The sequence below is a fragment of the Eupeodes corollae genome, chromosome 2 (assembly GCF_945859685.1).
Source record: "Eupeodes corollae chromosome 2, idEupCoro1.1, whole genome shotgun sequence".
Taxonomy (NCBI): domain Eukaryota; kingdom Metazoa; phylum Arthropoda; class Insecta; order Diptera; family Syrphidae; genus Eupeodes; species Eupeodes corollae.
Genome location: NC_079148.1, coordinates 118,461,839 through 118,482,329, shown reverse-complemented (window position 1 = coordinate 118,482,329; position 20,491 = coordinate 118,461,839). Strand labels below are relative to the sequence as shown.

Here is a 20,491-nt window from a genome sequence, read left to right as displayed (position 1 = left end):
TACCGCTATCACGGGCATCGTTAGCAGACCCCATGCGAAAAATTCTAAAAATATCACAACCAAGGCATGGTACACACTAGGCTCTCCGATTCCAGAACTCTGTAAATAAATAGGAGACATCACTTTAATTAGGGTTTTCGTGGAAATTTCTGTAATTATAATAAATGTTGTGTGTATAAAATATTATCTGTTGCGGTTGGAAAGATTGAAATGTGAGGCTTCTGGGTAATGGGCTGCGTCGCTCGTCGGCCACATCACCACGGAGAAGAACTAGATTTAGGTTCATTGTTTACAGAAATACCATCAACATCGTCCGTCGTCGTTAAGGTAGGGTATGTTTCTTTTTAATAGTTGTGTGTCATAAACTTTTGAGCCACCCACAACGTGAAAAACAACGACAGCAACGATGTAATCACGAACTTCCCCCATGGCCATGAATGGGGGTTGATAATATGTTGATGTTGATGATGATGATGAAGATGATGACAAAGTTGAAACAAAGAAGGAAAAAACCAACAACAACAAACAAACCCATTGTCTAAGAGGGATGATGATAATAGAAATGCCTGACACTGGGCACTCGGGGGGTATATATAGATAAGCATACGGCATGGCACTCCTAAACTAGGCGCATTCAGTATTTTTTGTTGTTCGTTCTTTGTTTCCCTCTCTAATGGAATGACCAACTAACCTGAAACAGTTTCGTATTCGTTGTAATAACGCCGGAAGGTCATGAATGAATATATTCACCCGAGGTATTTCATTTAATTTCAAAAGTCGCTAGTCGTAATCGGTCGGTGGTCTGTCGGTTGGTCGAACTTAAGGGTGCCACATACTATGGTAATGGAAAATGGCAAATGGTAAATGACAACTGGCACACCCTGTTTACCCTGAATTAAGATGAATGCTTGTGGTTATATCAATCGAACTGATTTTCTGTTGTGATGTTTTTTTTGTTTTTATTTTTGAACGTTTTATAAAACGCGGGAGAGATAATTTTAGATATTGTTTTTTAAAATGTGGGTTGTGTAGTACGTAGAAGCTTTTTTTTAAACTTCCAGTTGACAGATCAATTTAAATAAATTAAACTTACGCATAGTAGAGATTTAAAAATAGAATATCCGACTAAATTATTATAGAGAAGTGCACCAGAGAGTGGCAGCCGCAGCGACAAAGACAGGGTGTTGATGATGAGGATGACATTGATTATAGAGATTGGAGACATGAATGATGGAAGTAATATATAGATGGCAGCACATTTTGTATTATTCACACTAAGATAAACAACAAGAAAAACTATACTTTTGTAAAGCATCCTTTTTCATGATTATTTGATTGGGCTTTTTTTGATGTTGTTTGCTTTGTGTAAAGTGAATTGATGATGAAAGCATTTTGTTTATGAGATGACAAGAGACTAACAAAATCCATATTTTCAATGAAAGTTTAGATAGCTAAGTTCTATGAATATAGCTTGGAGGTTAATGACTTCTGAAAATTGTCAAGGGATTTTTCATTTAAAGTAGCTTGTACAGCTTTTCAAGGAGATTTATCTTGTTTTTTTCTGCCTTCAATTTTTCCCTTTTTCTTTTTTTTTTGATTCTTCTACTTCTCAAGACAAATTAGCAAATCTGGGTCAGGATTTTCTGTTCTCAAGAGAGTTGTTTAAAAGAGGTTTTTGTTTAGTCAATAATGATAGTTATTCTTTTCAATGCGACAAGGGTTATATCTCATCAATATAATGACAGTAAGTGGAATGACTTCATGAAAATAAGGTTTTTAAATGGATAAGTAACTATACTGTAGATAAATGAATACTTAAAAATGTACTTGGATAATTATAGTTCTATACAATGCAGTGAAGGATGCTATTTTGAACTTTAAAGGTTAATTGAAACTGCACCATTTTGGGAAAATAAGTATTGCTGAGATTTAATTTAATTTAATAAAGATTTTGGAGTTTAACAATTTTACGGTAGTACGTGTCATGGTGTTATTTTGATATTTTTTTTTTGAAAAACTTTTAACAGAATTAAAAACAGAAAACTTTGAATGTCTTTCAATAAGAAATTGTCAATAGATAGATTTAGAAATAGGTACTATTTCATATCGAACACTTTCCGTCAGGTTATCGTAACTTTCGTTAAAAGTAAAGCCTAAAACTTTTAATACTTATTTTTTGTCGTTTTCTTTTATTTATTCCAAATAAATTGGGTAGCGCAACTACTAGGGCCCAGTGACTTACAACTCACAAGGATGGTGGATACCTACAGTCTTAAGCTGAACCCGAACTGCTGATTTAAGAAAACGCTTTTCATGACAAGAAGTACTCGTAGGGAATATGTCAATTCCTCGCATGAGGCAGTACCCGTGGAAAAAACTTTAGATGGCACAGGCAGAGATCCAACCCAAGACCTCTCCATGAACTACTTGCTTTTTTTTTATTAAGTTTAAATTTCAATACAATGCGCATATGAAGTCGTCTTATAATATTTTTTTAGTCAACGGTCATTCATAAGCAAAACAAAAGCTCAAGCACATTTCTTTTTATTTGTTCTTATGTATAATTAATTACGGTTATCTTAATCTTAAATCTCGTTATTTTCGTCACGCCTATTACAAGTTATAAATAGTCCAATAAATTTGGTTTTTAGGATCTTAATTTTAAAATTTAGAATATCCCTACTTTGATTATTAAAATATATGATAATTAATGTTTTTCGCTGTTTGTATTTATAGATAAATTTTACGTCACGAAATTTTAGTTTATAGCATTTTATTTTAATTGAAAATTATAATCGTTTTTATATTCTCTTCGAAAAGACTGTTCTTTGCCAAGTCTCTTTCAATTTTAAAATCAATGAGTATTTCTGGGAAGGAAAATCAAATTGAGAATTGATTTCCTATCATAATTTTGTAGAGTTTCTTGATAGCCTGTGTCAGCTTTTTGTTCAAACTTTTATTTGCGTAATGCACTTGGGAGGAAAAAACATGAATAATTTAAATTAAAATTATTTCTGAAATATTTTAAACGAATTTTTAAAATTTTAAATGAAAAACAACTTAAAAATAAATCAATGTTTTTTCCCTTTGGGAACCAGAAACAGGGAAAATCGGCATTTTGACAGTTTAGAAGCAACCTTCAATTTGACGTTTCAAATTAATTTGAATATTTTGAATTTGTTCAAATTGAATTTGCGTTCAATCTCAGACAGATGGGGTATCCGGATACCTTTTTGTTAGTGTTTTACGTGTAATTTAACAGCTGATCAAAAACAGCTGAGATGTCAAAAAAGGAATCCAAAGGCATCCAGGAATTTTTGGGGTGTGTAGGTATAAGAACAGCTAATTCAACACATGGTTGAATTTCAAGAAACTTGAACATTGATTTCAGCTTTTTGTATTTGTTGGTAAACAAAAAGATACAAAATGTTAGTTGAAGTTGTATTTGAGGATGTTCTGTAAATAATAGACGATGAAGAAGCTATTTGCCTCCGAATTTTGACTTCGAAGTTTAATTGTTTCTCTGCTTTTTGTAAACAGCTGAAAGTTCTTTTTATTTTTTGACAGCTATCTGAATACAGCTATCCAACTCGTTCAAGAAGGTATCTAAAAATCCACCTATCCAAGATAACCTATCAACCACGAGATTGAACACAGCCAATAAGTTCTTGTTGAAATTAAACCCTTTTGAGGTAACTTATTTTAGAAGTTAATATGTTTATCTAGCTGTCACTCATTTTTCATTTCGGTTTTCTGTCTCATTTTGTTATATCTTTTTAACCATCAAGAAGGGAAGATTTAAAATGGGTAGCCCTATTTGACTAAAATGTCAACTCTAACTCTTTTTAACAAGAACAAGAATAATTGTCTTAGGGACCAGCTATAGCTATCAGTAAAATTGGAAACAGGTGGAATCTGGAATGTTTTACTGATGAGCGTTTATAGCAATCAGTAAATTTACGTCATCAAATTAAATGTTACTTTGAAGCTTCGTGCCTCAGACAATTTTTTTTACTGTTGCTTTCATCAGTAAAATTTTTAATAATGTTGGATTTTGTTTGGTTTTTGACAGTCAGCTGTTCAGTAAAAAGACATGTCATCATTAATCAAATTAAATTAAATTATTTTTAAATTTATTGTTACTTTTTGAAAAAAATACTTGAATATAGGATTCATCTTATTGCATCAATCTTTTGCTCGAAATAAATGTGTAACATGTTCAAAAACTAAAAACAAACATTTTACTGATATATTTTACTGATAGCTATAACAGGCCCCTCAGTCTCTCAACTGAAATTGACCATTCAATTGATTTGACAATTAAGTTGACAACCAAAATAATTCCTATGTAAGCTTTGATAATATAATGATGCAGAAATCCGAACAAATTAGTTTGGTTTTATGAATTATTAAATCAGCACATTTTACGAATCTGTCAACGTTAAAAGTGACAGCTGGCAATTTGACAGATAATGATTTAACATTTATGAAGTTTTGATAAACTAGATAAACTCTATTACTTATTAACATACACAAGAGTATATGTAATTTACATTAGTTTATGATATTCGGAGATTTCTAAGTTTTAAGTTCTGTACATTTTGTTTGATTTGTTTGATTTAATGAAAAGATATAAGGCTCTGTTCACATTTTGATGTTTTTATGGTAGTGTAAAATCACAAATGCTTGCCCCGCTTTACTGTCTCTTTTTTACTATTCTAAGAAAAGGAGATTGTAACATAAAAATGAATCCCCTCAAAAGAATCCAATGTGAACACGGTATTAAGAATAATTGACAGATGTCAATTTTTTAAGATGGTAATTTTGACATCTGAAAGAAACGACACACGTATGTATTGCTTTTTGTCAAACGATTTTTTTGAGGATTGCCATTTATTGATTGATGAAAATGAAATTGATTCGAATTTGTTTAAATTCCTATTTTTAAGCCAACAAATCGAAGAGTTACGTAATTAAGTAACTGCAATTATCAAATCAAATGCAAACCTTGTGTGCAATTTGTATCACACTCTGATAATTTATCATTTGAAAATGAGAGTCAAAACTAGAACAGTCTGGACACTGATGGAGTCAATTAAATTGTTTTGTATATCAAATGGTTTATTTATAGTTTGGTTTGTTCACATGGAGAGCAGTTAAAACTGGTGTGAAAAATAAAGAATATCTTTTTTAATGGAAATCATTCAGCAGTCGAGTGAGCAGCAATTAACATGATTTACTCTGTTTATGAGAAGCATAACTACATATTTCTAGTATATTTTATTTGTTGGATATGAATGAAATTAATAATTTAAATGAGCACGTGGATGAGTAACACAATCGGAGAGCGACAAAATAGTCTTTTTTTTTTAAGGAAATTGAAAATTTTACATTTAAGTAAGTAAGTCAATAAGTCCGAGAGGGCAGCTTAGATATAGTTGGACGTTATCGGCTTACAAGTGACAGGCACTATTATCGATTAAAGATGGTAGTTCGTTTACATACACTGAGAATAGTAAAGGACCCAGTATTGATCCTTGAGGAACGCCAGATAACGTTGGTAAAAAATTGGACAAACTGTCACCAGCTTGGACTGCTTATTTTCTATTGTTTAAATATGAATATTGGAGCTTTATGGCGCCTGTTGAAAAATTAAACTGCTGCATACATCATCCTTATCCAACGATTGACTTATGTATTTAGTTACGTTCAAAAGCGCACTTATACAACTGTGCTTTTTACGGAAACCAGATTGTTGCGAGGTAAGCAGGGAGTTAGTCGTAAGAAAAGCGTTAATTTGTTTCTACAAAATTTTCTCAAAAATTTTAGATAAATAAGAAAGAATTGAGATAGGTCTGAATTTGGTTCCTTTATCATTTTTAGGAAGTGGTAAGAATTTTGCCACCTTCCAAATGTCAAGATAAACTCCAGACATTAAAATTGAGTTAAATGTAAACGTGATGTAGGGCAGCAAAAATGGCAGAATCATTTTTATAAATTTTGGATGAATTCCGTCCCGACCAATAGCATTAGACTTGTTTGAGAGTAAGCTTTCTACAACATCAATAGAATCTACTGCTCGAAACCCGAAACCAGGATGATCTGAGTCTTTCCCAAACGAGACACCCCTAGAAGTGTTCGAGAGGCAAATGCTTCACGAATTTCAGCAATAACTCTGTTCCGAAGAGAACAAAATGTGAGTCGTAACTCGGGCAATCGATACCCCAATTATTAAATGCATGATCCCGTTTTTGCATTAACGATCTCATATTATTTGTAAACCGGCGCTTATCATTTTATTTCAAAATTTCTGTTTTCAAAGGCACATGGGTGTCATAGAGAAGATTTATCTTGTTCATTAAGTATTGAACTTTTTCGTTGGAATAAGGCATGTAGAAAATGTTATCCCTAATAATGGCTCTTGTATCTTCCTCCAAGTGAAGACCATTAATATTCTTAAAATCACGATATGAAATTTGTTTGACGGCATATTTAAGATTAAAATTTATTGTCAAAAATATTAAGTCATTCCTTGAAAAGGTGCGGAAAGTTGATCAAAAAAAACAACAGTGTTGCGCCCCCGTCAAAGAAGTGATTGGGAGTCACAGTATTAACTGGGCTAAGATTGAGTGAACGCATGTTATCAATTAAAATGTTTGGGCTTAGTAAATTGCAATTAAAATCTTCTCATAAATATAAATTTGGAAAACCCAGAGTGATTTCTTTTAAAAGTTCAGACAATTGTGAAAATCATGTTTCAAAAACATCTGTTGAGATAATATCGATTTTAATCGGATTTAATTTAATAATTTTGAACTGACGTATCGTCAATTGCTTTACTAAACAGATGTAATGATAAAACGTTTGTAAGAAATGCCAGAAATCATGACAGCTGTTAAAAATGACAGAAATTATGGTTTTTGTTGATAATTCAAAAGTCACTTAAAAAATGTATGACAGTTCTTTTTTTACTGCTGTGTAATTTTATAAAGTGAACCAAAAATGAAAAAAAAAAACAATTACCTTAAAATGTGTAAATATCCTTCGTATAAATTCTACAATTCTAATTTTTGGTTTAATTTGAACGACTACGGGAAGCGAATGCGGATGTGGCAATGCGCCGTGCGATGCGGACTTCTGACGTTCACACTTAAATCCAGAACAGGAACGAATCGAACTCCGCAACGACAATGCAAATGATCTCTTGCTGCGAATCGAGCAACTACGAACAATTTCCGAGCCACCCTTCCAGGCGCCAGTTTCGGCGCCACCACAGCCGCCTCCGGCTGATGGACTTAGATGTGTATCAGTTATTATATCTGTGCGCAAACTAAGATCCTGATCGATATCGATTTCTGTTGTTGTGGTAGCAATTGACTCTGAGAGATTATCATTATCAGCACTTGAACCTCCTCCACCAGCTCCACAAGCACCTCCGCTGGTCTGGAGTAAATTACGTTTCGATGCGGGTAGGGGTAATTTGCGATGTAGGAAACGATTGTCAGGCGGATAGTGTCGATCAATTGGTGCTGTGGACGCAGTTGATGTCGAAACAGATGCTGCCGATGATGTCCCAGGACTATCTTGAACTGCTACTAATGGAACGCAGGAAGGTATGGTATTGTCACTTGTACAGGCAATTGTTGATGCGGTTTCACTATTTAAACTACTGCAGGAACATTCGGGCGACAGCGGATGACAGGATTCATCTTCTTCATCGTCAACATCGATGCTGCTGTCACTGATGTCGGTTATGGACGGTGATGCATAACTTTCTTCGTTATTTGACGTCATAATTATTTTGTTCTTTTTTATTGTTGTTTGTATTTAAAGTTTTAGTGATTTATTAAAACAAAATGCACACATTTATTCATAATTTGTTTGTTGTATGCTTTGAGCTATCACAATCAGAAGATTTTGCCTACTTAAAGTTTGCATTAATCAATTTGGTTTTGTTATATTTTTTTTTTGTTTGTCAGACATGGATCACAGAAATAAAATTATTAACAATAACTAATTTGTTTTTTGTTGTTTTAGGTTTTTAGCGTTGAGAGGAAAGTTTGTGTATTTGTTTTAAATTTATTTTTGTTTTGAAATAAATTTATAATTGGAGGCACTTGTCTTATCATAATCTCTCAGATATGCAACACAAGACTGATAAGTTAAAATAAGCACTATGTGGTTAATTTCTTTATGTTCTTTATTATCTGCAAGTTAAATTTGTGTTTTTTTAATTGTTGTTTAATTTTTGTTTTAATATGACTTGAATCTTGAATATCACTCCAGAACTGATTGTTTGTTGATAAATCCATTAAATTTGCTAAATTATCTTTGTTCAAAAATGTTGATAACCTATTTTTTTCAATATTTACTTATGATATAGAAAGATTGTAATGAGTCCTAATTACTGACCTTGTACTTAGAAGTTATAGCTTATGTCCATTGAACCTCAAAAACATTAAGTCATTCTTTAAAAAAATATGATTTTTCAACGATTTAACAATTTTGTACAACCATATTATCTTCAAAACTAGTTTAACGGGTTTTAAGTTTTTTAGAAAATGTCAATAAAATTATTATTATAAAAACTTATAACCCAATATCGCTTAAAATTTTGTTCTGCCGTAAAACTAGTTTTGAAGAAAGTACACATATTGGGTTTTAACGTTTTGAACGTTAATAATAAAATCATAGGTGCCACCTTAATTTAAAAAAAAAAATAATTTTCGCGGGTACTGCCTCTTGCGAGAAATTGACAAATCCTTCAAGAGTAATTCTTGTCATGAAAAAAAAGTGCTTTCTCAAACTAGCCGTTCGGATTCGGCCTAAAATTGTAGGTCCCTTCCATTCCTGACAACAGTACTCGCACGCAGGAATGGTTGAGAGTTGTAAGTCACTAGGCTCTGGTTCACAACGGACTGTTGCGCCACCCCATTTGATTTTGAAATCATAGCTTTCACAACTTCTATTCGATTTAGATAAATAATAATTTAATTAATTCGACACAGGAAGAAAATTTAAATTCAAAACATTGTCTTAAAACCTAAAATCGTGAAATTTTTGGAGTACATCCATTCAAATTATGTGATTTTAATTTTAGGAGGTTGTTCGAAAGGGTTACTGTTTTTGAAAAAGTACAAGAAAAACAAAATGTCGATGTTCAAATGGTAGACATGTGCATTCAAGAGGACACAAGCGGCCACAGATTCCATGTGGTGAACATAAGGTGCCTAGTACCTCAACTGGAGATTGGGTTCCACCCCCAGTGGAAACGAGAGAGGGAATTGGTGTTTCAACTAAGACACCTCTCCTTTTATCCAACGGCAGCGGACGAGTTCTCGAGATGGAATCAACTGTGGCGTCTACAGTTCCAGTAAGGTTAAACTACTTAGTAAACACCTTATAGGGCCACTTCGACATATTCGAACCCAGGCCTGTAAGGAGCGGTTATACCGTCCTTGGAGTTAAATCGAGAACCTGGTCCTTCAGGTTGAAGATCGTGCGTCAGGGTGACTTCGTGACCCAGAAAAACCCAGTTGCGAAGCACCAACAAGCCTCAGATACGAACTTATTTACTGTTGACAACCCTTAACACAGGAAAAATTCAATCTTTCAACAAATTTAAAAATAAATTACATACATTTTATTACTTTACTTAAAAAATTTACATATTTAATGTTTTTTCAGCGCATCTAATACAAAAATTTACGGATTTAATAATTAATCACCGTTTACAGCTTTGTCTTAATATCTTTTCAATGTTGATTATTTGATTGCCTCACAGTAATTTAAAATGAAAACAACAAAGACCCAAGTGAATACACATGTTGCCAAAGTTTAATTCGAAATCAAATTGAATTAATTTTTCATTTTCAGAACATATAAAGTTAAAAATAATAAGATTCATTTTCATAATGTATTTTTGTTTAACATTAAACACAGAATGTTCTTGTGTAACTTTTAATTCTGTTCTTTGAAACAAAACAAAATAATCATTACACATAAGAGCTTTTAAAGTACAAATAAATCTTATGGTTCAAGAGTTTGATGCTGGAAAAGTCAACGAACTTTGTACGTAATTAGGAAACGCCTGTTTTATAGAAATGAACCAACAAGGATAAGAATTTGTTTCCTGTAAAGTATGTAAATATATACAAGAAAAGTTTTAGTTCATATGTGAATAAGGAGAGGAGAGATTACCCCATGTTTTTTAATGTACAATGTTCTCAAAAAACAAAAAATATTTCACATTCTTAATGAACACCATTAGGAACAATATCATTTATTTTTTTACGAAATGCCTAATGGATTCACCTGATGGGAACATATAAAGCCTTATTTAATTATGTTCTCATTAAAAGGAAGAACCCTTGAATTGAGTTCGAGGAATAAGTCAATGAACTCATTTTTTCGTTTCATGTTTGTTCTTTTATAGGAGAGTGGAATATGTGTAATTTCTTCTTTAAATATCTTATCAATGAATTGACATTAATTTAATAACACAAGTCTTATTTCTTGACTTGTAATCAATTGACACATTCAGTTTGGTTAAAAAAGTCTTAAATTTTATTTTTTCTTTAAGGGTTTTTCTTCAGCTAATAAAGATTTGAAATCGGAAATGTGTTTTTTTTAGAGAAGAGATTAAATTAAATTTAATTATAACCACATAAGTCTTTATAATTCGAAAGCTTTAATAAAGAATTTTGTGAAAAAAATTAAGGTATAAGAAAATGTCAAAAATTACAGTCACGAAATCATTGAACACAAGAAGGTGGTATTCTTTATGAATTGTCAATGAAAAATACAGGATCGAATCACATCATATAAAGTATAATCCCACATTTCTATGAATACAAAAGTCGCATCAATGTTATTATCATCACTTTCCAACACTGAGAACAAAAAACCCACGCTTTTTCACCGTATCAGCTTACATCAGGAACAAGGAATACAAAATAAAATAAATTCAAACAAAAGCCAACAAAGGTGTTTATGTACTTCGATCATGTATAACGATGATGGTTCATCCCGTGGGTTGAATGTGGAAAATTGTATGTTTTTTGAATGACGCAATTCGGGATAGATGACCGACCTTATTGTTTTTGTAACGAATAATAATGTAAAAATAATAGCATCATCCAACACACACCAAATCAAGGATGAATAAAAATGAAAAAAAAGTATCTGCGATGTACACGAGCATATTTTTATATGAATTTATTGAATAATTGGTAATTTTACTGCATCCATATTCCTCCTCAGTCTAGACGATGTAATTTCTCAAGAATTCTGCCCACGAAAAGAGAAATAATAAATAAAAACTTTCTACACAGATATTTTTTATTAGTTGCAGTAAAGGAAGACTTGAAGTTGAGGTTGATTTATTATGTTTTGATCAGAAAACTACTGTAGGTAATAAAAAAGAGATGATTTTGTATCACTTCGATACAAAAATGCATAAAAACATAAAGTACTAAACTTCATTCAAGATGTTTTCTTTTAATATTAATAGGAGCCTGTGTTAAAAATTTACGGTCAAACTTCCTTAAAGCGAATTTGCACGGGACCAGAAAATTATTTCGTTATATAGAAAATTCGTTACACAGAAACTTTTTGTTTTTACTTTTATTTAAAGAAGTCTGTGATTTTAGTTTGGATAACATTCTTCCATTTTTCTTTTTCAACAAAATCGTCTAACAAATTGAGAGATTCAAATAAATTAGTCGGTAGGTTACTCTTCATCTCCAGAAATGTTCGAAGCACGTCAATAGCAATATCTGTTCTCTTAGTCAATAGTGCTTCAACTTTATTAATTATCAACAACTTTTTCTCAAGAGAAATGCTACTTCGAAAAATTTTCAACTATATTCACTGAAGCCTGAACATAGAATGCTTGCATTTAAAATCTTGCAAAACCTTAAAAGGTTTTTTTCTCTACATGCTTTTGTTTTTACCAGAAAATTATTTGAAAAAACGTATGAGATTTTGATTTCAGTAACAAAATTTGTTCGTTGTAGAGGAAAGTTCGATTTATGGAAATTCGTTATAAGGAAATCAAAACACACCAAAAAAGTAACCAAAAAGATGTGTACTCAAAATCAATTCGTAATAGATATTCGTTATGTAGAAGTTCGTTATAGGGAAGTTTGACTGTAACAAAATTTGTATAAGGAAATCATTTTCGGCAATAACGATTTTGATGAAATTTTAAGTTTTTTTGTTACAATTGCTTACAAAAAATTGAAAAATTGGCGAATTTTATTTTTTTTTCTATTCTACTTAAAACAAAAAAAACTAGAATTCTCAGGGTTAGATTTTAAGAATTTCTAAACAAATTTCCCAAAGCTAAAAACAAACATTTATCAGCTCTTAAAACTGAAGGACAAAAATTATATTTTTTATTGGAACGTTTTTGATCTGGTAATTAAAAAAAATAATTGACAATTTTTGAACAAAAAACACAAACTTACACAAAAACCACTGCCAAAATGCTAAAGTTAATTTGTATACTTAAAATCTGGAAAATAGACTTCTATTCACTGACCAACAAAAACATTTGTTTTGTATGTCCCAAAAACAAAGATAAACTTATGAAAAAAAATCAAGTTATTCTGAATTTAAATCTCTTTTCATAATTTTTCTATACCAGGGTTGCTACTTATAATTTTAGCCTAGGTAACAAAAAGTGTTGCCAGACGCCATCTGACATTCTTAACGGAAAGTTTGACATTTTTGACAATAACTTTCTACAGAACATGTTGCATTTAAGCGCGATTTGTGTTGTTGACAGTTACTTGAAGAATGCATCTCGGGCAAAAAATGGAATTAACTCGTGAACATTTTCGGGCGGTAATTTTTCATAACTTCGACGTGGTTTATCAAGACAAGAGTGCAGCATGTGCATAAACTGATAAAGCAAGATCGACATGTTACATATCGTGAGATAGAGTCATCTTTGGGAAAAAGATTTGTTCGCGTTGGATCCCGCATAATCTGACACACGCTCAAAAGAAGGCTCGTGTCGATTGGTTTCATTGGAACGATACAAGGAAATGGAGAAAAAATACAGTCATTGTGCATCAAAGGCTGTGTATAATATCTATACAAAACAGCAATCAACTGCATGGGTCTTTCAAGATGAGCCAAATCCAACAAAAGTTGTTCGCGGAAGAAGCACATCGAAGCAAATGGTTGCCTGTTTCTTCTGTATTACCGGGCACATAGCGACAGTAGCGTTAAAGCAACGCAATTCGGTCAATTCTGAATGGTATAGGACAGTTTGTTCGCCAGAAAACATTGAAAAAATTTGAAAAAAGCAGAAGAAGAGGCAAATCATTCTTCATCATGACAATGCAAGCTCTCACACATCGGCTCAAACAAAGGAATTTTTGACCAACCAAAACATCGAATTAATGGGTCATCCGCCGTACAGTTCTGATTTGCACCCAAGCCTTATTTTTTTTCCCGCACATTAAAAAAATGCGCGGACAACGTTTTTCGTACCCTGAAGAAGCCGTTGATGCATTCAAAAACTATGTTTCGGAAGTACCTCAATCGGAGTTAAAAAAGTGCTACGAAATTTGGTTCAAACGCTTGCAAAACTGTGTTGCTCTTAATGGAGAATATTTTGAAAAACAATAAAACGAATTTTAATTGTAATTCTTTGTTCAAATTTGATTTAATTAAATTATTTATTTAAGATCGGGAAGGTTCAATTTTCCGACTTACAACTCTCAAAGAGAGGCCTAAAGTTTGTATACCAAGTCTTAACGGCTAATTTGAGAAAGCGCTTCTGTCGTAAAGAATTACTTTTAGAGGTTCGGTCTATTCCTTATAAGAGGCGGTACCCCTGAACGAAATTTTAGACAGAGATTGCAACCAAGACATATGACATGACAGTCCCATGAACTAACCAACACGCCAAGAATTTCTTACTTAGTTTCTAAAAATGTTTCATTTGTTGTAAGCCTTCATTTCACGCTATATCAAATTTTGAAAAACATTGAATTTTGAAATTTTGAAAAATCTCAAATTAAAAAAAAGACGCTGGGATACGACCCATACTGATAACTTCCCATCCCGTCTTTCAAATTGTCTTGCTTACAAGTTTATAGGTTTTCGTGTTGGGTTAAAAAAGTTGTCAGTTGAATTATTCATACAAATTTTAAAATTACCACCAATATTAATCATATAAAGAAATAGTTTAGTTTAATCTAGTTTTGTTAAAAAGATTTTTAGTTGAAAACAAATTTTTACCAATTTTAGTAGAATTTCTTAAATTTTTACAAATTGAATGAATGAAATCAATTTGAGCGACATCAAGAACTGAACATCAATTTTTACCAAATTTGCGTACTTCGTGTAGATTTTATTTTTTTATGAAAAAACGGACTGTTGTATTTTTATAAAAAAAAAATTGCTGAACATCGAAAACAATATTTTCTATGAAATAAAAAAAGTTTGAAGACAATATTTTTAGTTTTTGAAAAGCTATTTGAGTCGAAAGTAAATTTTTACCAAGTTTTAGTATTGTTTTGTAGGTTTTTATTTTTTGTTAAAAAACTGTAAATTAGATTTTTCTCAAAATTTTGCTGAACGTTCACAACAATATTTTTTAAAAGATAAAATAAGATTAAAGCCAATATTTAAAAGTATTAAAAAGATATTTGAGTCGAAAATCAATTTTTAGCAACTTTTAATTTTTTTGTTAAGGGTTTTAGTTTTTGTAAAAAAAACTGTCAATTTGATTGTTCTCAAACTTTTACCGAATGTTAAAAACGAAATTTTTTATAAGATAAAATAAATTTGAAGCCATAATCTCAAGTAATTGAAAAGATATTTGTGTGTAATCTTTCTAGGGTTAAAGGTGTTTATTTTTTTGAAAAAACTGTCAATTAGATTTTTCTCAAAATTTTACTGAACGTTGACAACAATATTTTTTAAAAGATAAAATTAGTTTAAAGCCAATATCTTGAAGTTTTTAAATGAAAATTGAGTCAAAATTCAATCTTTACTAACATTTATTAATTTTTTGTTTAGGTTTTCATTTTTTGTAAAACAAAAACTGCCGATTCGATTTTTCTCAAAATTGTACCAGATGTTAAAAACGTTATTTTTCGTTGTTTTGGATATGAAATCATTTTTTATTCATACAATTTAAGAGGTAACAAAATTTTTGTTTTCAGTTTTTTTGGTTTATAAAAAGCACGCAATTTTCTTGAGAGTCCTTTCTGCATCTTTACGCATTATTATCTATATAAGCAAATTTATTTAAAGTCGATATCTCTACTGGTTCTTGAGCTATGGACGACGAAAAAACGTTGCGAACGTACGGACGTACGAACGCACGTACACACGCACACACATACATCTTTCTAAAAATCTCTTATTTCAAATGTCAAAATTTTCCATTTGACAAATCGGACCCATTACAATAACTTACTATAGGAAGTTAATAACTTTAATTGCCAACTTCGAATCCTTATTTCGATTTTAATTCTTAAAAATAAAAGTTTTCAATATTATTTTTTATTTTCGTAATATATTTCAAAAACTTGATGTGATTCGTTACAGATTAATAAATTACTTTCTAACCATTTCCCTTTTTTTTATTCAAAATCGTTTTAGCATAAATGGTTCAGCATCATAGGTAAAATCTAACAATTTTTTTTATAATAAACGGGCACTCAAGGGGTTATAAATACCCTTAACATATTTAAATTGTAAACACAGTGGAAAATAGAAGAGATACCGATGCACATTGGTCTTAAAGTTTTGAATATCAAAATGATAGGGAAAAAAAGAGCTGGGTATAGCTTTTCACATTCTCGATGTGCAGTTAAAAAAAGAAACTCTATTCTTGACAGTACGTCCGAAATTAAGCTAAGGAGATATTGAATATATGGAGATTTTTCGAAATAGTTTGATATGCTGTAAACATTTAAACGAAATGTCATTGAATATAGATTAAGAAAACCATTACGAATTGTATTAAAAAAAACATGTTTTTCTTCCAAACTTGAAAAAGTAATATATCAAGAACCTGACTTGATAGAGTAATTTTGGAGTCGGATTTGAATTGAAGTGGTCAAAAAAGATCAGAACAGTAATATTTAATTGCCAGGGGCAAAACTTTATCGATCAGTGTCATTTGTTGTTTAAGTGACAATTTAGCTCAATACAAAAGAAAATGAAACCACTTATACATTAAAAGCTGCCTAAAATACATCCTGAAACATCTTAGTATTTATGGACCAATTGCCTTTAAAACTTAGCGAAATTAATTGATCGAACAGCGCAAAAAAACTTCCTAAGCATTTTTTTTTTAAATCGGTGTTTAATGGAGATTTTAAATCAAATTTGGTCCCTTATCTCAGTTCCGTTTAGTTAATTTTTGTATTCATTAAAGAATGATTCCTGATTAAGTAAAATAGGTTTCTAGGATTTGTCGTTTCTCTTAAGCCGGATTCTTGATTTTTTTCGCTTGGAAATGTTTACTTTTTACTTAAATTCTATATTTTTAGAATTTGGATGAAATGTTCAAGTTTTGTTTGCAGAAACGGAAAAAAACCGATCAATATTGAAAATAAACTTTTTGTTACATGTACATAAATGGCGAAAATCCTATCCCACGTTGTCTATCACTTGCACTGGAGGTAGTCATAAGCCTTTGAGTGCGTACTCCAAAAATAAACCCAGACTTTTGTGTAACAGTCCTACGTACAATCCCCTACTTCATTGTATTTTGTCTCTGTTTGAAGCTCCCACTTATCTAAAATATAATCTGCTTCTGAATGCACTCAGTTCCTAAAAACTTTGTTTTCCTGTTCGTACCGAAACCTGGCTTATTACAAAAATTACATAAAAGGTCAATTTTTTTGTGAAAAATTCAAAATTAAAAGTTTTTTTTTTTTTCTAAAAATTTACAATTTATCATTTTTTCTTCTCTGAATCATCCTACCATCGACACCTACACCATTACAACAAGAAAATCCTTTATCGCATCTGTGAATAACGACCCACTGACGACGACGACTTCATACTCTTAAATCCTGAATTATCGTATAAAGCTTAATTTGAAAATGTACTCACAATATATCCCATTCTCATCTATTACACAATGCAGTATATCTATGAATCATTTTGCTCTATTTGGTGTAGCGTTTTTGTACCGTAATGGTATAGTTATAGTATATAGTGCATATAATGTGGTCGTATCGAGTGGGAGTGTGTTTAATTAAAAATTTTTCAATCAACTACAACGAGAATTTCACCTCGGTCTTTCAAAGATTTTATGTGAAATTTTATTGCTTTAGTGCGGTGCGTTTTCGAATAACATCAATATCCTTAACGACCCTTTTTTTGTGTAAACAGAAACAAAAATCCTACTGATGCCAACCTATTTGCAATTTTCCAATGACAAAGTTGTTTCTGACAAACCAAAACCACTCGATTCAACACCTGAACCCACCGCCTTCATATAAGTAGGTGCATAACTTATACCAAAACACCCTCACTCACCTACGAAAGCAGACTGGGGGTGGTATATCCCCTTTAAAATTATAACGACAAAGTGTGTATAATGTGTATCCTTGCACAACATGTTGCAATGCAGCCACAACTGAGATTTGAACTGAGATACGAAGCAAAGTATAGGCAAGGCAGGTATAGGTACCTACATTTGGTGTTGTGCCAAACATGGGCTCCACATAGACTTTTACTTTTATTTTCCTTTTTTTTATATTGCTTTGTTTTGTGGTATACTTCCGGACTCATAAGTAGTTGACAAAAGTTTTATTTTCTTTTAATTTTTTTGTTGGTTTAGTTGCATATCTAGGGAGGTCCTTGTTTAAAAATATACTATATAGTTAAGTCCTGTTTTAATCAATAACATAGAAAACCAGTTTTGCATTTAAAGGACAATAGATCATTACCAACCGAGTGAACACACTTGCTGCTGCTGCTGCTCCTCCTCCTTCTACTGCTGTTGCACTGCACATGAGTATCTTTATATCTATCTAGGTATATCTACGTATAGATAAAAAGAAAACACAGAACTAAAGGTCAATTATTGGCGCTCGAGCGGATATAGTGTTTAAGTTGGCTCTAGGCACACAAGGACACCGCACTTAAATGATGATCATAATGATGATGGTTGGGGTTGTGCGGTAGGTGAGTGAATAGATATCTATAGATAAAGATATACATATTTACGATGGAACGTGATGTATTCAAAGTCATTCGCTATAATGTCAAAGGGTCCCTTTGCTACCACTTCTTATGCCCTTAGCGATCCTTACAGTTTTTTTTTGTTATGCTTTTTGGTTTTAGTATAACCACCTTCACCAATTTTCTATACGAAAACGCGCAGTTATATAAAATAAGATGTTGGAACTTGGAAATTTTGAGTGGGAGGAAAAGTGTGTTAAGTGGTCTTATATGTGTGATGTGAAAATGCGGGTGAGAAGAGAATATACTTCAGACTTGTGAAGTTATTTCTCTATACATATGTACATATGTATATAAGCCCACTCAAGTGTTGGAAAAGATAAAACGTTATGCATGCGGTGAATTCAAACTATTTTACAAGAATGTATATGCATGTGAAACGTATAAAAGATACGAATTGTTATCAGTTTAATTGGAGGTTGGAATTTAACATTTTAGCGACAAACGGTGGAGTGGCGGCGCGCCGTTTTTAAAGTCTGGAAAAGTATGTCAGGGCAATGTAAAGACAAATGGATAATCCCTCAGCTAGATAAGGTTTAAAATTATATTTTTTGCCTACTTTTTAAATCGGAGTGTAAATTGAAATAAAAAAGAGAACACCTTTGTTAAAATTAGCCTTCAACATTTAGGAATTATGTAAATGAGAATAAAAGAGCATTTTTTAAGATATTTGATACAATAATCTTATAGGAATCAGAACTGCTCTATGATCAAGATGGTAGTACAAGTTTTTTTTACGATTCCAAAATACTTGAGTATTTTAGAGCTACAATGCTTCAGCTATACTTTAAGTACTAAGGCGACCTGTAGATTCATATTAAGTATTTTAAAATACAGGATTCTTAGGCGCTTGTCGAATTTTTACCTTTATGAACAGGATTCCTCAAAAAAATCTTTTTTTTTAAAGCTTTTGCTTAAAAATCGTTAGAGTAGTTTTTTTCTTAAATTAATTTTGTATATACACATTTTTTTTTAAATTTGAGTTTAAAAATGCTTTTAGTATGGAGGTTTTTATAGCTTATGAATATACTTTATATTTTTCAATTTCCTTTTCAAGATATCGAATTTAGAACTTTGATTGTTTTGTTTTTAAAATCAAAAATCAAAACAAAATCTTCTTTGCAATAATATGTGAACGTCTAAAGCCCATCGTCAACAACCTGATAGGTCCTTATCAGTGTGGTTTTAGACCAGGAAAGTAGACAGTCGATCAAATATTCACATCACGAAAGATCCTGGGAAAGACCCAAGAACACCAAATCGACACCCATCATTTCATCGATTTCAAGGCCGCATATGACAGCATCTACAGGAACGAGCTGTATAGAGCCATGTCTTGTTTTGGCATCCCTGCCAAACTCTTCCGTTTGTGCAGGATGACCATGGAGAATTCACGCTGCTCCATTAAGGTTAGAAACAACTTAACAGAACCTTTCGATGTCAAAAAAGGTTTAAGACAAGATACTTAAAAGAAAAGTGCAGAACTCACACGTCAACACTAGAGGCACTATCATTTAAAAGTCTGTTCCATTACTAGCATATACTGATGACATTGACATAATCGGAAGAACTCAGCGTGATGTCAATGGGGCTTTTGTGCGTATTGAGGCCGAGGAGATAAAAATGGGTTTAACGGTTAATGAAGGCAAAACAAAGTACATGCTGTCGTCAAGAAAGGACATACAACACCGACGTCTTGGTAAAAACGTCACCATCGACAGACGTAACTTTGAGGTAGTCAAGAACTTCGTCTGCATAGGCTCCGCTGAGATAAAACGAAGAAAAAGTCTCGCTAACTGCTGTTTCTTTGGACTAAGAAAGCAATTGAATGGTAAAGTCTCTCGCGTGACCAAAGTGTTGCTATATAATACTGTTATCATCCCCGTCCTGCTATACGGTGCAGAAGCATGGACTATGGCAAAAGTGGATGAATGCACCTTGGGTCGTTTCGAGAGAAAAGTTCTTCGTGTGATCTACGGTCCTTTATGCATCGAAGGGGAGTGGAGGAGAAGATGGAATGACGAGCTGTACCTGCTGTACAGCGACGTAGACTTAGCCAGAAAGGTAAAAGTCCAACGACTAAGATGGCTGGGTCACGTAGAGCGCATGAAAACCAATGCTCCGGCCCGGAAAGTCTTCGAATCCAAGCCCACAGGACAGCGCAGTAGGGGAAGACCGCGAATCAGGTGGAGCGCATAAGAGGAAAGTGACCTCACACAACTTGTAGCGCGAAACTGGAGACATCTAGCTAGGGACCGAGCTA

The 20,491-nt window shown here is 32.3% G+C and overlaps 1 protein-coding gene across 6 annotated transcripts in view; it reads right to left on the bottom strand.

The window, feature by feature from the left end:
- Positions 1–20,491, bottom strand: part of LOC129947395 (hippocampus abundant transcript 1 protein) — a 134,654-nt gene that overhangs the window by 17,088 nt on the left and 97,075 nt on the right. For 3 of the 6 annotated variants that reach the window (XM_056057932.1, XM_056057933.1, XM_056057934.1), the window contains exon 2: positions 4–99. In XM_056057932.1, the coding sequence (XP_055913907.1) occupies positions 4–99 (96 nt within the window). Of the gene's footprint in view, positions 1–3; positions 100–7,023; positions 8,353–20,491 lie in introns of those variants that run through there. The other 3 variants (XM_056057930.1, XM_056057931.1, XR_008781710.1) reach the window with 2 other exon arrangements.